Source organism: Triturus cristatus, chromosome 10 (genome assembly GCF_964204655.1).
Source record: "Triturus cristatus chromosome 10, aTriCri1.1, whole genome shotgun sequence".
NCBI lineage: Eukaryota > Metazoa > Chordata > Amphibia > Caudata > Salamandridae > Triturus > Triturus cristatus.
In genome coordinates this window covers 415,323,924-415,342,405 of record NC_140593.1, presented here as the reverse complement: position 1 = coordinate 415,342,405, position 18,482 = coordinate 415,323,924, and the positions used below count along the sequence as shown (strand labels likewise).

The 18,482-nt window shown below is 40.7% G+C and overlaps 1 protein-coding gene across 2 annotated transcripts in view; it reads left to right on the top strand.

The window, feature by feature from the left end:
- The window catches only part of MASTL (microtubule associated serine/threonine kinase like), a 260,527-nt gene that overhangs the window by 136,816 nt on the left and 105,229 nt on the right, over positions 1 to 18,482 (top strand). The window contains exons 7-9 of one of the 2 annotated variants that reach the window (XM_085631753.1): positions 1,655 to 1,827; positions 12,742 to 13,974; positions 18,069 to 18,195. In XM_085631753.1, coding sequence (XP_085487879.1) covers positions 1,655 to 1,827; positions 12,742 to 13,974; positions 18,069 to 18,195 — 1,533 coding nt within the window. The remainder of the gene's footprint in view (positions 1 to 1,654; positions 1,828 to 12,741; positions 13,975 to 18,068; positions 18,196 to 18,482) is intronic. The other variant, XM_085631754.1, reaches the window with a different exon arrangement.

Sequence of the window (18,482 nt, the reverse complement as noted above, 5' to 3'; positions counted from 1 at the left end):
AGGATTTGAGGCAGAGAGTATGGTCTTTGAATTTATTAACCTCTCTAAAGCCATTTGTTAGAGCTCCCCAATGCAGAAGAAAATACCACTAATGCCTTAATTGTGAACAGAGTAGAAACAAAACCCTCATAGTGGTAGAGAAAAGGTAAACCTTTATAATGCAGTTACGCAGCAATAATTTCCCCTCGGACGGTCCCTTAAATGCACCCTTATGAGAGTCCATGCCACTTTCTGAGACTTGATGCCTGAGAGCAGAGGTAGGGAGGTAGTTCTTGGAATGTCAGATCAGTGTTTTTTTTACTTGATACCAAGGGAATAAAGCCTTGATTACAAGGGAATAAAGCCTTGTGTTGCAGAGATTTCCACTGAAGCCTTCCTATCTCAACTTGTGTAACATTTGTTATTATCTGGCGTTTGTTCATGTGGCTATCTGCAGAAAGGCATGGTGCAAGTTTGGGATCACCCAAACTGGAAATAGTTCTGCTTAAACTGCTATCCTTGTAAAGACAGATGAAAGAAAGCAATACTGTTGATTCTATTACTCTTAAAATAGTGTTAAAGTATTGCAGAAGCTCCATTCTCATTGTACTTAATGTAACACAGGGATGTGCTTCAGATTAAAAACCCATTTGGATTAGATTGTTGCACAGTTCAAACTCTTACTTAATCTGTCCCATGGTAGGTGTGATTAGCTCACCCAGTCTTATTTATTTCTTTTTTTGACTTTCTATTTCGAGACTTATAGTTTTGATTTGTTCCCATTCAAATCTAGTTAGTTATCAGTAAAAAAATAAAAATTGACTTGATACATATGTCAACTTTGAGCGCTGTAGCTGCATTCTGTGCTCTTACAGTATCGGACAGTTGTCTCAGACAGAACTGGCAAGCACATAGCTGAACTGACAAAATGCTGTCTGGGGCAGCTTTTCCGATTGTGCCCAGTCCTTTTGTGGTGCTATGATCCAGTCTGCCAAACCCCTGTTCTCTTCTATAGCCGTTCCTGAGATTTCTTTACTCTTTGTCCAAATCTTGACTCTTGAGCTGAGATGATCTGGGAGAATCAAATAATGAATAATTGGTGCACTCCTCTGTTTTTTAATGGTCAGATCAAAGAAATTATTCATCAATCACATTACCTTTTTTCGTTTCACAGAACAAACCACCTGATGAAGTACATGGCCGGGGGGCGGGGTGGGGTGGGCGTCTAAAATGCATTTGGGATTATGTTAAAAAAAAAAAAAAGAGGAAACTATATACATAAACGTCAACTCATATTGGCAGATTGATGTATAAGATGAAATTGGATGAATAAAATATACGCATAAGATTTGGAAATTTTATTTTTAAAGGATGTCTAAAAAAAAAAAACATCATCCACTAAGAATACTGGTTGGAACTCAGAAAGGGGCCACAAGTAGTGCTTGAGGGAGACACTATCCTTGTGAAGGTATGGTGCAAAAAAATCAGTGATCGTCGAAGACTGGGGCAAACTGTAGTATTACTAACAGACCTCCATTATCATTTGATGCTTAGTACGCCTGTATGTGAACCATACTAGCTAGGTTGACCTTGTTTCCTACATACTTTCAGAGAACATTTTTGTAGTTAGAGCTATTTTGAAAATAATTGAAGCTCTCTCTCCTTCTGCTTTCAGGTCCTGATAACTCTCCCTTCAGTCCTGGAATGCCTGCAAAGTGTTTGACTCCAAATTTACTTCAGTGCAGACAACGGTTCGGTACTTCTAGTGCAAGTACCCCGTCCCGCATCTGTGCCTCAAGTATGGAATCTGGGTGCTCTGCTAGCCCAAGGTGGGAAAAAGATATCCAGGTTTGTAGCATTTTTCTTTTAAATTCCCATCTACCATTTTAAATATACATCAAAGCACATTTGTCCCAAATTGTTTTTTATTTAATTTTCCATGCATCACGTGACTTTACTCCTAAAATTACATCAATGCAATCATCACACTGTTGGAAAAAAAGAGAAGAAGTTAATGGATTTTTTTGGGCACCATATACATTCAAACTGGAATTGTTGAAAATTCAGCAATATCTGACAGTTTTGTTAATTTACTTAATTTAACCTGCTAATATTTTGTACTGACAAAACAAAAAGGAACATTAGTAAGGACACTGCTGCTGTGCAGCACAGATTTCCAATGGAAAATGTAAACTTTGGATGCTACCCCCAAATCCTCTGCCTCTACATAAATGTTGAGGCTGGCAGATATCAATTTGGAGCATCATATAAGAATAAGATTCCTGGGGCGAAGAAGATGGAGCCCCATCGTCATCTTCTTTAGCCATACTTGCATACCGCAAACCTAAACTAGCACTTCAAGCACTGACCTAGGTTGTCAGTTTTAATTGCACATCATCTAAGTTAGTCTGGTCCAAACAGTGGACATCTACATATTTAGCCTCTGTAGGGAAGCCAGCCAACCCAAGTCACCCCATGACCTTTAACTGAATGCTCAAAGCATCTTTATACTGAGATGAGTCTTAGGAAAGATGTGAGAGTAAAGGTACATAAATCTTGTTGCAGTACTAGGCCTGGTCAAGATTTCAATTGTTGTGTTGAAATTCATGTAATTCCCTAATGTATATTTGTTGTTATGCAAAAGAACGCTATTTCACATTTTGCAATTTAGTGAAATACTTGCATATGGGAGACTTGCTTATGCAGAAAATCTCTCGGCAAGAGACTTTCTCCTTGAACTAGTTTTCTGGTTTCTTGTGAGACTCTCTTATGCAAAATGTGCACATGTGTGAAAATAGTCATGTTGGATACCTACAAACCACATTTCTCTGTCAAACCATAATTTATTAAAATATTCATGGAATCAAGGAGATTAAAAAATTCCCACACCCATAATCAAGACACAGAAGGGATGATGCATAGATAAAGCAGGCTTTAGCATCAAGACTTTGATATTTTAAATGGAAAGGTGCTTATTTTGATCTTAGAGAACCTACTTATTTGACCTGGCTTGTTTTCCAAATACCCAGAAAAACTGAAAACCTAGGGAGACTGCAATTTATTTTATAATCTAAATTACATTACTTTTGATGTTGGTCTAAGAATTAATACAATATTTTTCACATTCATCTTAATACTATATAGGCACATCTCATTTGAATGTGATTTTGAACAAAAAAGTAGTGGTCTAACAATTGGATTGGAATACCTGCACTTCAGAGGACATAAAGTTTCTTCCAAAGATGTTGATACTTTAAATTTCTTAGAGGGGAACTTTCTACATGTCCCTTGACTGTAAACTACCTATTCTCTCTAACTATGCCAACTGACCCATTTTTATTTCATTTTTTACTTTCAACTGGCCATAGGGAACTTGTTCTTCTTTTGCTGTACCTTTTTTGGAGTGGTCTTCAATTTTGCTGACTCCTGTCTCTGGAAAAGTAATTCTCAATTCTGATATCCTAAAAAAAAAACTGGCTTTCTTTTCCTCTTCCATGCATACTGTTGAAAAATAACTTCAACCAATATCTGTGAGCTAGACGTTTCTTAATTTCCTGTCTTTTTCAGGCAACTTTCAGCCAGTGAGTTTGCATTTTCTGTCACAAAGCTCAGGTATGTCAAAAAAGTCCAAAAAACATATAAGTCCAAACAGTTTTCCTTCGATCCGCCACTTCCACCATTGACAATTAATTTAGCTTTTGCAGCTATGTTTTATCAGATTTGTTATCGAACCCAATGTGTAATTTTCTGGCTGATTGAGTGTGGCCTATCATAGTCCCTTGCTAATATTGCTAATAGCATCACTTGCCATGTGAACCTTGCTGTACACCAGCATGACTGCCATGATCAATTTATCTACAGTGCTATACTTTATTTCTGGCATGGAGAGTTTGATGGAATAATAGGCAGCAGGAAGTATGTTGACATTTTATTCAGCTGTGAGAAGATGCACCTATAGTACAGTCTGAGGCACTGGCATATTTGAACTTAGATGAAGTAAGACCAGCACTGTTAAAACAAATCTTCAGTTCAGCTTTTTTTTTTTAACAGCTATTTTGTAATTAGGGTAATCGTTTGATAAACCTCCTAACTTTTAGTAGAAGCTAAGAGTATTTGATTTCAATTAACACAGTTGGAATGTGCCAATCCAATGCTGTTTTGAGATTCTTGTTTTCTGTTTGGTTCCCTCAGGTGGCAAGAACTTCCTCCGAAAGCTAGATGTACTCATACGAAACTCATAAAATTGAGATATATCTGATAGGAAATCATGCCTTGCTCCAATGTTGCATATTGAAGTAACTCCTTAGATGCTTGCAGTACACATGCTAGAGTAACTAGTGATGTAAGAATGCATTACCAGGCAAACCATTAGTCCAAAACAACCCTACACAGTTTATGCACACCTTAAATGTAGAAACATGCAACCATGGCATCTAACCCAGCCTTAAGCCCACACAGCCGAGAAGTACATGCAAGGCTGGGTTTCAGGTTTTGTTAGGAAGGTCTGGATTACAAATGCCAGCCTGAGAATTACAACTGAGCTCTAGGGACTTCCAATGCTTTACAAAACCCCAACAGGCAGAATGAAAGAGAAGATCAACATTCACTCGCAGTGACACAAGTTGTTGAATTAAAACAACTGACAGAAAAACTGAGGAATCGTGGATACCCAAAAAAAACCATCCAAAAAGCACAGAAAAGAGCAAGGAACCAGAACCGGGATAGTCTACTAGAACCTAAAATCAATACGACTACAACCATACCACTCACCTGTGTCACTACTTATAACTCCATTTCGAATAAAGTTGCGAGACTGATTCAAACCAATTGGAAAATCGTGACCTCAGGAAAACTTCAATGGGAAAAACCACTGTTCTCCTACAAAAGATCGCAAAATCTCAGACAGTCTCATATCTACCCGCCCCAAAAAAACTGTGAATACCCCCAGCACTGTACGGAATGCATGGGGTTTACCAGAAGTGACTTGCCATTTTCCATGTGGGAACTGTAGCATCTGTCATCTCACACAGACAACCAAAACCCTACACTTAGAGGAAGGCAAAATTTGGACTATCAAGAGACACACAAACTGTAACTCTGCAAATGTAATTTATCTTATTACATGTCCTTGCAAACTACGCTATGTTGGCATGACCAGCAGAAAAATTAAAACCAGAATATGCGAACATCGAAGCAACATCCGCTGCAAAAGGAGTACCACGAAACTAACAGACCATTACCTCGCAACGGGACACACTACCAACGATATGTCCTGGGTAATAATCGAACAACTTGAGCCAAACCTGGGAAATATACAGGAACAGTTTTTCAAAAAAGAACAACGTTGGGTGTACAGACTATCCACCAACATATCAGGGCTTAATGACAATGTGCCTTGAAACAGTATACGACGTCTGTAACCATATACATTGACACATAAACATACATACCCTTATATATTCTCATGACCCATACCAACATCACTCAGTATGGACCACGAATCTTTAAGTAATTGGGTATCATAAGTCTAGGACAGACAGTAATATAGATACATATAGATATGTCACCTGTACCCTATATATCTATTACACCTAAGATAACTTCATGACACCTGTCCCCTTAAGAGTTCACATGTTGATACCTATACATTACATCTGCTCCGACACATTTTTGTGACGCATAACTTCTAATGCACTACATCTATCCCCTCAATAGTTCACATAGATATACCAATATTCTTCCTGCAGTCAGTGCTTGTTGTGTGTTTTTTTCAAGATATCCGATTTAACTTTATTTGGATACTGACACATACAAATATATCCACACGCATGCGCCTCCCTTTCGAGCACCAGCGTGATACACCTTCACGCCACCTTCACACGTGATCGTTCTCACGGTATGTGATTGTTTGCAAATCGCTCAAGACGTTGCGCTGGCAACCAACGTTATGTGGATATTGACACATACAAATCTGTTCACACGCATGCGCTTGTTTTCCGAACACTAACGTGAAACACCTTATCGCTAGCACCAATCGTTCTCACGCTTTGTGAATGAAAATAATTCGCACTAGACATCCCAACCCCCCGCTGTCTCGCTACGCATGCGTCGCCCTATGCCCCAATGAACATCAACGTACTAGAGGTCCTGGGCATCTTCTCACATGATCATGTAAGCACTTCCGCTTCCTATTTAGTGCCGGCTCAGCTACCTGAACAGGGCTTAACAAGCGGATCCGAGCGGCTGCGTAGGTGATCACGACCTTCCTCCCCTGGCAAATGTGAGTACCAACTTTCGAGGAGCCATACCAATGCTGCACATATTGGGTTCTTCCACGTAACTTTTCTATCCAGATATCCTCATTACCTCTCTATCTCGATAGGGTCAGCATGGGACATTGCAGGCTGATTGGATTTCAGAGGCATAATACACTCAGAGCTAATGTGAGACCGCCATTGTCAGTCCTTCATGTTGTTGGTCTGTTTTTATGTTTTACGTGATTTTCACAGAAAAAGAACTACGCGCCACAACTAGATATACGTTGTTGAATGTCGATTTTGTATGTCTGAAGTCTGTCTTTTTGGTTTACGTGATTACTATCACGCGTCACAACCAGATATATTTGATTACATTTAGAAGGTAAATGTAATACTCCACCTAGGAATCCCCATAGGCGATAATGTATATGAGTACAATGTGCCCAATTTTTCGCGCCATTATCACTTACCCTCATGTACCTATGGATTTCCCGCTTATTTTTAGCATCACCGGGGCACATTGTAGCCACGCAAGTCTTACTTTTATAGTGGTCAGCCATCATGCATGCCCACCCTTCCACATGCATGAAACCACCAGCTATAAACAAATAGGAGCATGCATTAATAATATTGATGCATGAATAAACAACTGTGTATTTGTACTTACTAATCTTTTTATTTACAGGTACTCCGATCAGAGGTTTTGTGAGTAAAAACCACAACCCACTACACTCACAGCACACTTTAGGGTGTGTGCTGATATCTACACCCCACGTGGCCTCTTACAATTTTCGGGCTACGCACTATTTTTTGGTCCTGAAGAAAGCCTTAAGAACTATTCCAAAGGCTGAAACTAGTAGACCTAAATTAATCAGGGATACTAGGGTATATACCATACCCCACAGAAATCCCGTATCTGTTTTTACTCATGTCCTAGGACCCTTCTATTAAAAATTTTCAAAAGGGTATTCCAAGAGACATTTTTAACTCATAATCACACTCTCACATAGCACATCACTTCCTTTTCACTAAACAACCTGCTCCGCTGTAACTCAGACGTGTAGCACAGCTGGATTGCATTAGGTAATCCAGTTGGGCCCCGATGATGAAGCATGCCACCTACTAGGTAGGTGGGTGAGGGGTTTTTTACAACAGTTGTTCTACTCTCCTTTTTCTTTCTCACCAAAGGTAGCGGCATAAAGTACTTGACCGCATACACCTGGTTAATAGAACTTGTCCATTTTGTTTCTGAATTAAAACATTTAGCATAAAGAAAGTTTTGATATTTAGCATAATTTCTACTATCTGATGGAATGTAATCTCCAGTCTGTTTTTTTTTTTTTTAAAGCAGTAGAGTAAACACCACTTTTTGCCGTCACCGAGGTTGAGCCTTAAAACAGACTCAATGACTTTTACATTTGGACTATTTTTCTTTTTCATTTGTTGAAGAGCAAACAATAGAACACATTTTCTCCAAGAAAAGTGACTTGCACTGTTGTGCTAAATTTATTCCCCACCATTACTGAGAATAATTTGAGAAATGCAGCATTGTTTTATTAATTAGTAGTAAAATCATTATCTCTGTCCTGATGAAGACCATTACATTTACATTGCCCCCCAAAATGAGGTTGAAACTGAACGTGCAGACCAAACACTAGGGAGCCAGTGGAATGCTAAAGCAAAGAACTGAAATACTGAAATGTAAGGAGTTCTGATTACCTATAGTGTAGAATGACATTTATTAACCCCACAGCACCCATTACTAGTGAGCACCCTTCAATTCAATCCTTTAGGGTGTCTTCAATCCCTTATGGTGTCTTCAATATCCATGTAAATTATTTTGAACCCTTGGTTTTCTCGTGTAATTTATCAAAACCAGAAATGTCATGTGGTACAAAAGCATCACAAAATAATCAGAGCACTTTTGTGGTGGTCAAAAAGAGACCTCAAAATATTGCTATGCGTGTTTGTTTTTAAATTTATGGATTGCTTGTTTTGGAATTTATTTTGTTGTTTACATGAGAAGGAATATATTTGTATAATTTGTAAGGATGTCTCATGAGAACATAGAAAGGCTGACACGTCTGTTTCAAAATTTGTAAAATCATATTTTCCGGATGCCAGAAATCCACTTTGGCAGCAGGCTGCTTTGGAAAAAATAGTGCATGATCTATACCTGACTGGAGGACATGTCTTTTGTGATGTTTATATTGAGCCCCACCTTCAATGATATTAAACTGGCCACCCCCTACCCTCAAGCAGTTCATAGACTGGGTGTTAACAAGGTCATTTCAGATGTGACCCAGAATTGTGGTGTGTCGATACGTTTGAATTTAATTTCCTCTTTATTACTCTGGCAAAACACCATATCCAGGATGGGTGACTTATTTATTAGCTTAATGTCAGCTGGGTTTTCTCAATTACCTTTCCTTGTTCTACTGCTTCACTTGGTATCTTTGTAACTTTATAGGTAGAGATCATGAAATTCCCTGCTGCTCTGAAATATGTTCATATGGCATGTCCAGATCAATGATCTTCTTCAAACTAAACTTTATAATCTGTAAAGTATTGACTCCCATTACTCAAGGCTGTTTAAAGTCTTTATCTGGAAAGGTTCACACAGATAATGATTTGAAAAATACAATAAAATAAATATTAGAAGTTGAATGCTTAAAACGCTTGACCATAAATCCTGGAACCAAAGATGAGTTGTGAATCCTAGCTCAATATTTAATTAAGTCTGGCCAGTTTACCTACGCCACCATCAGTCTTCTACATAAGCAAAGCTATTCTGTCTATAAAATGGGAATTGACAAACATGCAGATAAAACATGAGAAGGGCACATGTAATGATACATTTCACTAAAAGCTACACACAAATATGGTGAGTGACTAGTGGCAAGACAAACAAAGGGTACATAAATGGGGCATTAAAACAGTGTTTTTTTTGTAACACATACCATATCAAAAATAAAGATTCAAAATCAACCTTTTATTATGGAACATCCTTTCAAATATTTTCCTACAGGGCTTGCATCCTAACAATAAAGAGGAGGTAAAGGTAAGCTACAACGAACAGAAAAAAGGTAAACCATTTGCTTAAGGGCAGTGCAGCTCCATTTTCTTATAGAAACTGCAATGAACCTATTTAAAATATTAATAATAAAATAAGGCGCTATATATAATGCACAACATTAATGTTTTATGAATACATTACAAACCGTGTAAACAGTTAACATTGCTGCAAAAGATAGAGTAAAAATGTGAACAACTACAAACCAGAGAGTCAAAGGTTCTAGACCTGCTAATGGTATTCTAAGAAAAATCAAAATGTATATTCTAGCCCTCTGCTGAGTGCTATACCGGTTGTTAAAGACCCTGAACCCAAGAAATAAGCCGGAGCCGCAGGTGAGGGCCTATAACGAGACAGAGCCTATAACAACTGGTACAGTCCAAGGCAGAAGGGCTTGAAGTCTTTTAGAATATTCCACTCACTCAGGGTAAAATGTTCTAAATTAAACTGGGAGGCACAGAAAAAAACACTGCAATGTTGAAGCAGAAACCCTTTACCATCAATTATTGGCCCTGAGCTACTTCACTGTCTTTAATTCAGCTCTCAACATTACGGTGTTCTAATACTTTTTTAAAGAATATAAGAGCTGAAAGTTACATCTAGTGACCTTTCTTTCATTAATATAATTTATCTGCAGACTCATCTAGAGAAACGTTATAAAATGAAAACACAAAAGCAATGTTGTTAGACCTGTCAGCCCTTTGGGTGGTCCCTCCTCATCATTATTTATTTTGTCCCACTTTTGCCTCAAACCCTATTTGAATTTTTCCTTTTTGGGAACCACCAGACTTTTTAGTGTTGCTGCAGATTCAGGGAGCCATTTTACCTACCCCTGAAACTTCTGTCTGAGGGCCTGAAGCACAAAATGGTGGCCACCTGTGACATCACCAGCATCCACTGGAACCTACCAGCACCTTCCAGAACATTCCAGAACCCTGTGACCGTTGGAGGCGGTTTAGAATGTTGGGAAGCTAAGACAGAGAGTTGGCAGTTGGAGCTGGCAGTTGGCACCTGACTGGTGAAGAGTGAGCAGCAAAAACGTGAAGGAGGAAGGAGTGAAGCAGCAGGGGTGGAAACTTGTGCCTGGAGTGGGGTCCATAAACCCACCCTTGATACTAGTCCCTACTGACGGAGCCCAGCCTAGAGCCCTGTGTGGGAAGAAGTCAGAAAAACCATCCTGAGGACCTGGACAGCAGGAACAGGCCTTAGAAACAAGAGAACAGCAAGATCCTGACCTGGAAGCTGGTTTCCCTGAAGTCCGACGTCGAGTAGCCTAAGACCTGGAGCCCGAGGTGGAGAAGCGGCGCTGACTGGAAAAGCAGACGTCGTACCCGGAGCCGCCAGAGGTCGAGAGAGGGCGCCGTCAGAGGTCGTGAGGAATACCAGAGGTCGAGGAGGAAGTCACCCGAGGTCGAGTGAGCGGCGTCATCGGAGGAGTGAAGTCCGCCCTCCGGAGTCGTCGGAGACCGAGGTGAAGGGTAACGGAGGTCGGGAGTGAGGATCGCACTCCGGAGTCGCCGGAACCTGTGAGAATCGTGCCGGAGGTCGGGAGTGGAGGTCGCACTCCGGAGTCGCCGGAAACCTGTGAGGAGCACCGGAGGTCGGGAGTGAGGATCGCACTCCGGAGCCGCCGGAAGTCGACATCGAGGCAAGGCCGGCCGACGTCATCGAAGCCGAGGTCGCCATCGGACCGGAGCCGCCCGAAGTCGACATCGAGTAAGACTGCCCGACGCCATCGAATCGGAGGCCGAGATCGAACCGAGGCCGCTGACATCGAGACCGGAGCCGCCTGCCGGCGTCGTCAAAGAACTGACATTGTGCCGAGGCCGCCGACATCGAGCTGGAACCGCCTCACGGCATCGACCCGACTCCAGCGGCGTCGGAGCATCAGAAAAAGGGGCAGTAAGTGGAGTAGAGGGCGCCTAAGGCCCTGTGGAGACCTGAGAGACTGCTCTAAGGGGCTAGGGAGGTGCTGGAACCAACCTGACTGTGCCAGGGGTGAACTGGGACTAATCTAGAGAAGTTGTGTGGAGAGAGAGAACCAGGTCTCTGGTATTTTCCCCCTTTATCTACCTCAGTTTAGGCCTCAGCCTTGACCAAGCCAGGGAGTAGACACCCCCAAGCCTTCCACATCCCCACAAGCTGTGCCTGGGCCAAATCAGCCCTTAGGAATTCAAATGTGATCTGATTCTATGAGTGTCACTGTCAGCTTTTAATTATTTATTGGAGGCACTGTATTTATTGTATTTAACCTATTTATTGCTTCACTGTATTTATTGGTCCACAGTATTTATTGATGCACAATATTTATTGGTTTACAGTATTTATTGCCTCAGAATATTTAATTGCCTGTATGTATTGCACTTATATTTAGGCCTTCATTATTTATGATCACCCCTATTTATTGAATCATTAAGCCAGTAGTTATTTGACCTGCACTATTTAAAAAGTTTGTATATTGTGATTGTTATTTATTTATCTAATCAGCAACTAAGAGAAAAAGAAGATAAAGAAAGTTATTTTCATAATTTTTACGGTGTAGAGTCGTTTTTGGAACGGATGCACGCATGGTTATTGTTTGGGTATGTTGTATGCTTAGCACGGAGCCTGATTTCTGACCACTCGAGCCAAGCTACCACAGTGTGACCGGAAGACCACCACCACCCCTTCTAGTGTGGGAGTGGGGTTTTCTAACAAATGTGTTCTAGGAATCCAAGTTAAATAGATTTTGTGAAGACTGTTTTCAGTGAAACATTAAAGTCATTCTCTAGAACTTCTTTTTTTATCTATAACCACCAAACTTCTTCAGTGTAGTAATTCTGTTTCAGGATAAAGACAAACCAGACCAAAATGAATTAAGATTTCAACGTAATACGATACTGCATGTATAAAGTCCAGAAATAGTAGGTTAGGAAGTTAACATAGTAAACATAAAGGAATGTTGAATTAACTTCATTTGCACCAGTATCTGCGTTATTTGTAGGCTGATTACAGAGTCTCGGCAAAGAGAAATGGTATGCACACAATGATTCTCCGTTTGGAAAAGCCTTTAACAAAGTCGTTTTTTATATGTTGACCTCTCCGGTCTCAACAGGGAGAGGTAGCCAATTTTCCTCTACCAAACCAGACGGTTGGTTATGCTTTGCATGGATTCAAATATTTAGTGCTGGATAACTGTTGCAGAGATTTTTTTTTTTGTGGACAGGTTTTCTTGATTGACTGAGTGAAAAAGTCCTACAGTGCTTCAATATAGGGGATCATTCATGAGTTTGTTTTGTATTTTCTTCTGAAAATATTTTTTAAGTTATCAGACAAGGCAGTTGTATCAGTGCATTTATTGTTTTATTTGCATATTTTGTAGTGTGGATAACTTTTAAGTTAAACATTGTACAATATTCTAATGCTTCTGAACTTGACTTCTTTTTTTCCTAGGAAAGTGAAATAAATCTTTTTCTAACTGAAAAGTTAAAACTAAATAGCATGTCAGAAAAGCTAACTAACATGACACCACCAATTAACAACGAATCTGAGGGTAAGGCATTTACTAGCACTCCCAATGAAAGTGATGATATCATGAATAAGAAGGGACTACAACTTGAGCAGTTGGACTTGAAAGATACACCTTTAGTTTCCTCTTCTGCAAAAGGTTTTTTCAGGAAATGCCTGTATAGGCAGACTGACGAGGAACGAATTTCTGATGAAACACAGATAGACAAAGACAATTTCAGGATTTCTTCACGTTTGGATGATTTCTTATTGGATGCTAGCAAATGCAGGACAGAAGAGGAAAACTTTGAAAAAGCAGGAGGCAAAAGAATATTTGAACTAGTTGACAAGAGCCCCAGCCAAGAAGTCACCGCAACCAAAAAAAGTAATGCAGACTATAACCGTGGCTGTCAAATTACTGATTTGAAGTCAAAACCCAATACTGGTTTAACAGAGGAAATAAAGTTTCTCATGCTTTCTGCCAATGAAGGCCATACTGAGAACTACAAGAACATTGAAAAAACAGATGTTTGTGAAAAGCAAGCATCAGAAGTCACAACTACCCCATCAGTTGCTAAAAACCTTCTCTGTGAGCTGGATGAACAGTCTGATAAAGATGGCAATAAGACTCCTGTCGGCTCCAGCATTCTCTCAAGTGAGGACATCAAAACTTTAGCCATAACCTCAAGCGTGGACTCTGATACATCTTCCCATAACATGTCTATTTCAGAATGTCAGATGGACAAAAGCATTTCTGAATTGAATAAGGGTGTCAAAGAGCTTTCCTTTGAGGAAACCAGAGTGGACAATGTATTGTCTGCTGTGTCGCCATGTTCGGAGACCCACAACATTGCACTGAAACCAATAAATGACCATGCTTCCCAGTGCAAGCCTTTGTCCCGGGAAGAAGGAGAAATATTAAAACCTATCCCGCATGCCCTTAACGAGGTGTGGGCTTCTCCTTCTTTGGGGAAAATAACTCCATTTTCTGGCTTGAGGAAGAAAAACGTTGTCATGTTTAGAAGTTTTAACAGTGCAATTGTAGGATCCAATGTATCGGAACCATCCAAAATAAGTATTGGTTCTGCAGAAACCATGGATTTCTCCCCAGCATGTAGTAGTTCATACCGCATGGCAGTTACTCCTGCACAAAAACGGCAGTCTTGCAGTATTTTTCAGGTAAGCGGCCAACCAAGGCTTAATCTATATTTTGGAACATGCTATGTATGTCTTTGGAAGAATCTGATTAAAAAAGTACAATGAAAATGTAGGTTTACATAGGAGTGCTTACACTGGTCCCTTATTGCCTCACTTTACACTTTACTCACAGACTAAACCGTGTTTTCCACTATATGCACTGCACACCGAAGCCGTTTGAATTAGGCTTGCTACATTGATGCTACATACAAAGTAATAATCGGAAGCTATTTACTCTAGAGTCCAGAAATGAATGCATAAATCTTTTTTTTTTTTTTTCTTTTTCTTTCTTCATCTTTCCATTGTGTGCTTTTGTACCATAACCTATTTCAGATTGAAAGTCCAACCTGGCAAGCATTTACTATGTTGATTTTTTTTTTTTCTTTTAGTCTTTTAATCACATCTTGTTCTAGCACTCCTGTGCATTTTTAGGTTTCGCGGCTAGCGTTGCAGTGCGCATCTCTGCTCGCGCAGCGAGAGACCTCTTGTAGGGGTTTCAAAACAGACCTAGGAATCGCACGCTTGTGTGTGTGCTTTTTCCTTTTGGCCCATGCTATTGGCCATTGCGTGCGTCTTTTTATAAAAGACAGCACGCAAATGGCCATGGCCTATTGATGTCTATTACGCTCACCGCTTTCAATTATCGTGCCCAGACACGGGCGCGATAATTGAAACCACATGGCTCACTGGGGCGCGCGCGCGCACCACTCACGGGCTCACCGCCTACTCCCCCTCTCGCAATTAACTTTCGTGGCCACGGGGCCGCGCTTGTTCTCAATGTCAACACTGACATATATTTCCCGGCATGCAATGTGCTGCGAGATCAAAAGACTGGATTAGCAGACGGTGCCACAGATGGCATGGTGCTATCCAGCAACTATAATGTATACCGGAGATCTTTTCTACCAATGACAGCCTCTTTATCATGTCAGTCTCTTTCAGTGACACTGACTCAACACTGCTAGTCTCTGAGCCCCGTCTTTAGCCTGACAATCCTTGAGACTGTGCGTGTCTAAAAAGCCTGTTTCATCAGCAGGTATGTCTTCGCAATGCCCACCTGACTAGTCAGTCCATACAATTAATTGCCTTGGCAGGGTAGCATATACTGTCATATCTGCGCCTGTCAGTATGCAGTGTTAACACCTGTCTCTCTGCAGTGCCCCCTCCGTGCCCCCCACCCGCACAGCACATTCACGCTCTGCGCTGCTCGCCGCTGGTGCAGTCAGTGATCTTGCTATTGCGCTCCCTCGTACAGCTCTTCCTCGCTGTAGCTTACAGTCAGCTGACAGTGCCCTGGCAATGCTCGACTTACGGCAACGATCCAAGTTCCACAAAGCTAAAGAAGCTGTTGAGAGGTAGGCATCAAGATAAGAGAAGGACCACGATTGTAGAGCGGGATATAGATCATTTAATAAAGAAAAAACTGGTATCCTGAAACGGTTACAGTATCAACATTTTTATTGGATTTATTTGCGTTAAACTAAAAGTACTTGATGGCTTTAAAAAAAAGAATGAACTCATGAATCCAATAAGGGTAGGAAAAAGGCAGCAGTTATTATATTCGTAAACACCTTAGTATGTGTTACGGTATACCTTTGAAGTGAATTTTACTAGGATGCGCGTGTCTTATATGTTCACTTCTCTTTATACACTGGCGGTCTTTCGTTTATCTCTTTCGTTAACAATCTGTCTTGCCAGGATCAAACATGGAGGCTAGGTGGAAGCATGTCCGGGTAAAATGTTGACGTAGTTTACAGAGCGGCGACTGCTCAGTAGCCACGAATGGCTCATCGCTATGTCTGCCAGGTGCTGTTGCCCCGCCCTTTCCTCGCTTCGCACACCTCTCACTGACCCGGCGTGACTAGGCAGTCAGTGAAGTCGCTGAAGCCGCCGCTGGGAAATAGAGCCTTTGCGGCCGGTTGCAACAGAAAATAGGACGTAGAGTAGGCTGTGCTTGCCATGGTGGGGGTGAAGGCGATCGGCACGGATGCTGAGTTCCAGCCAGAGCTGAGCGCAGCAGAGGCACGCCTTAGTGTGGTTAAGTTCACCATGCGAGGGTAAGGAACGTCAGATAGCTAGCCGTCGGCTATATCCTCTCCTTGTAGATGGCCTTTCTTACACTCATTTAGCTAGACCATACACTGCATGCGTCCTTGGTGTACAACCCACCACTTCGTCCTCCTGCCCGTAGCTTTCCACACTTCTAAGACTCATAGTGGGTGCCTGGGGCTTAGTTTCCTTAAAAAAAAAAACGACAAGTATCATACCTCAAATTTGGAATCTAGGGTGGGATAAGATCTATTAGCGCGTCTGGAATGCAACTATCATTTGTCTGTGACAATCCATTGCGACATCTCAATTTATCCTGTGTACCCTACTTCATATCCAAAGATGGCGCTTCTTTTATTCTTTATCCTATAGAGTGTAGTTACACCACTAGCCTGCTCTTGTTTGAACCAAGCAATCACAGATCCTCTCAGCCAAGAATGTTATAAAGAGTAAGTCTTTAATTAAGTTGAGCTGCTTGAAGAACAGAAAGAGAAAGTCTCATTCATGTAGGTGGTCCAATTTCGTTCGGTGTTCAAAGCCACTCCAAATACTATGAGCAGCACTTTAGTGACAGAAAGGCAACTGTGTGCTGTTAGAGGGCCACGGAGCTGTAGCTCACCATCATCTTAATGAAAATCCTTTTCTACAGTTGACCTGCTTACCTGTTATCCAGTGAGGGGTTCTCGAATCACGGACCGCTCTGTAGTGCTAAGGTACCTTCGGGTCGAGTTTGCGCTATATACTTTTTCATTTACTTAAAATGTCTTTCTCCTCTGTTACTCCTGTGTCCGCTCCCCATTACTTTTGCAATGCAATAGTTCTCCCATTTACGCGAGTTTAAGCTATAGGCATTGTAAATGACAATGCCTTTTATTTATGTTTTAAAAACAAAAATAAAAGGCATTTTTATTTGCAATGTCACTAGCTCAAACTTGCGTAAATGCGAGACCTATTGCATTGAAAATGCTTGTTAAATATATACCCAGTTCGAATATGTTTTGCAGATCTTTTGTTAATCTTTTCCCGGTATTTACATACTTCCTTTTTCAAAGGGTGATAGTTTAGCTGTTTATGATCTATAATAACAATATTTGTTGAATCTACCTTGTGTAGGCTCATCTTTCCCACATGATGTGAGCCCTCAAAATTATTTAGTTTTAGGGTGTCACAATCTTTTTTACAGAGGAGTGCCAAGTATAGTTACGTTTTAGTTTGATATCTTAGTGATGATTTTTTTGTTTTTGCATGCGTGCTTAAAGGAAGGTTCCAGTCATCGTCAAAACTTCAGGGTGCTTAGGTGGATTTTGGGTACTGCTGCGCCTGAATATTTGCTTAATTGTTTACGCTGGAGTATGCCAGTACAAAATACGCCCCTTAAAACGTGTGACCTTGTGTCACTGACCTCTTTTTCCCAGTCTTAGTTTTGTATATGCATCAACTTTGTTGACCATGACATTGCTTATTTGTGTTTTTTCGGGGAGTTGGAAGTGGGCTAAGCACAGAACAAGATCCAAACGATATCCCCAGGGCAGCAAGATCTGGAATGCATATAATACTGTTTTAAGTTATATAAATTAAAAGATGACAGACCTCCTATGATTAAATTATTACATTATGTGGGTTATAGTCCAGGTTCACTTTGGTTGATGTGGTTGGGCCTACATGTCAAAAAGGATAGCCTAGCTGTGAAGCACTGAATCCTAATTACCATGGAATCATATGGTAATCTTATCCACCTGCATTGAGTAGTTTTTTCTGAGCATTGTTGTTTTTTGTTGCTACTAAACAAATTATTCGGCATTGGCCAGGGGTGTAGCTGAGACGTTGTAGTATTCAGGGAGAATTAGCTGTTCTCCTAGGGGCACAAATATTGTTTCACAAATGTTAAGCATGTTTGATTCCAGCTTCTTTTAGTAAATTCAAAAACACTGATCCATTTAATTAGCCCCCGAACAAAATTGGCACTGAGAAATGTCTGTCATCCTTCTCAGACCACTGTGTTTTTAAACTAAGTCTTCTGTGAGCAGGGTAACGCGGAAACACCATTTCGGACTCCAAAGAGCGTACGAAGAGGTGCTGCTCCAGTAGAAAGAGATAGGATACTCGGAACACCAGACTACCTTGCCCCTGAGCTGCTTTTAGGAATACCTCATGGTAAGTAAAATATCCACAAGTATACTAATCAACTTTTTGAAGTTAGTTGAAAATGTATTTTAACATTCATTTGCACTGTGTAAAACACATAAGTTATATATTTGGGAACATTCAGCCTACCTATGAGTATAAAAGTGTTTTAAACCTTTTTGTACCATGAACCTGTCTTTTTCCGGGCAGGATCAAGAGGCATGTAAAAATGGCTACATGGCATGCATTCGGTTAGAGGTTTAAAAAAACACTTTCTAGTTGAAAACATAGTCTCAGTCTCTTCCTCCGGGCACTCC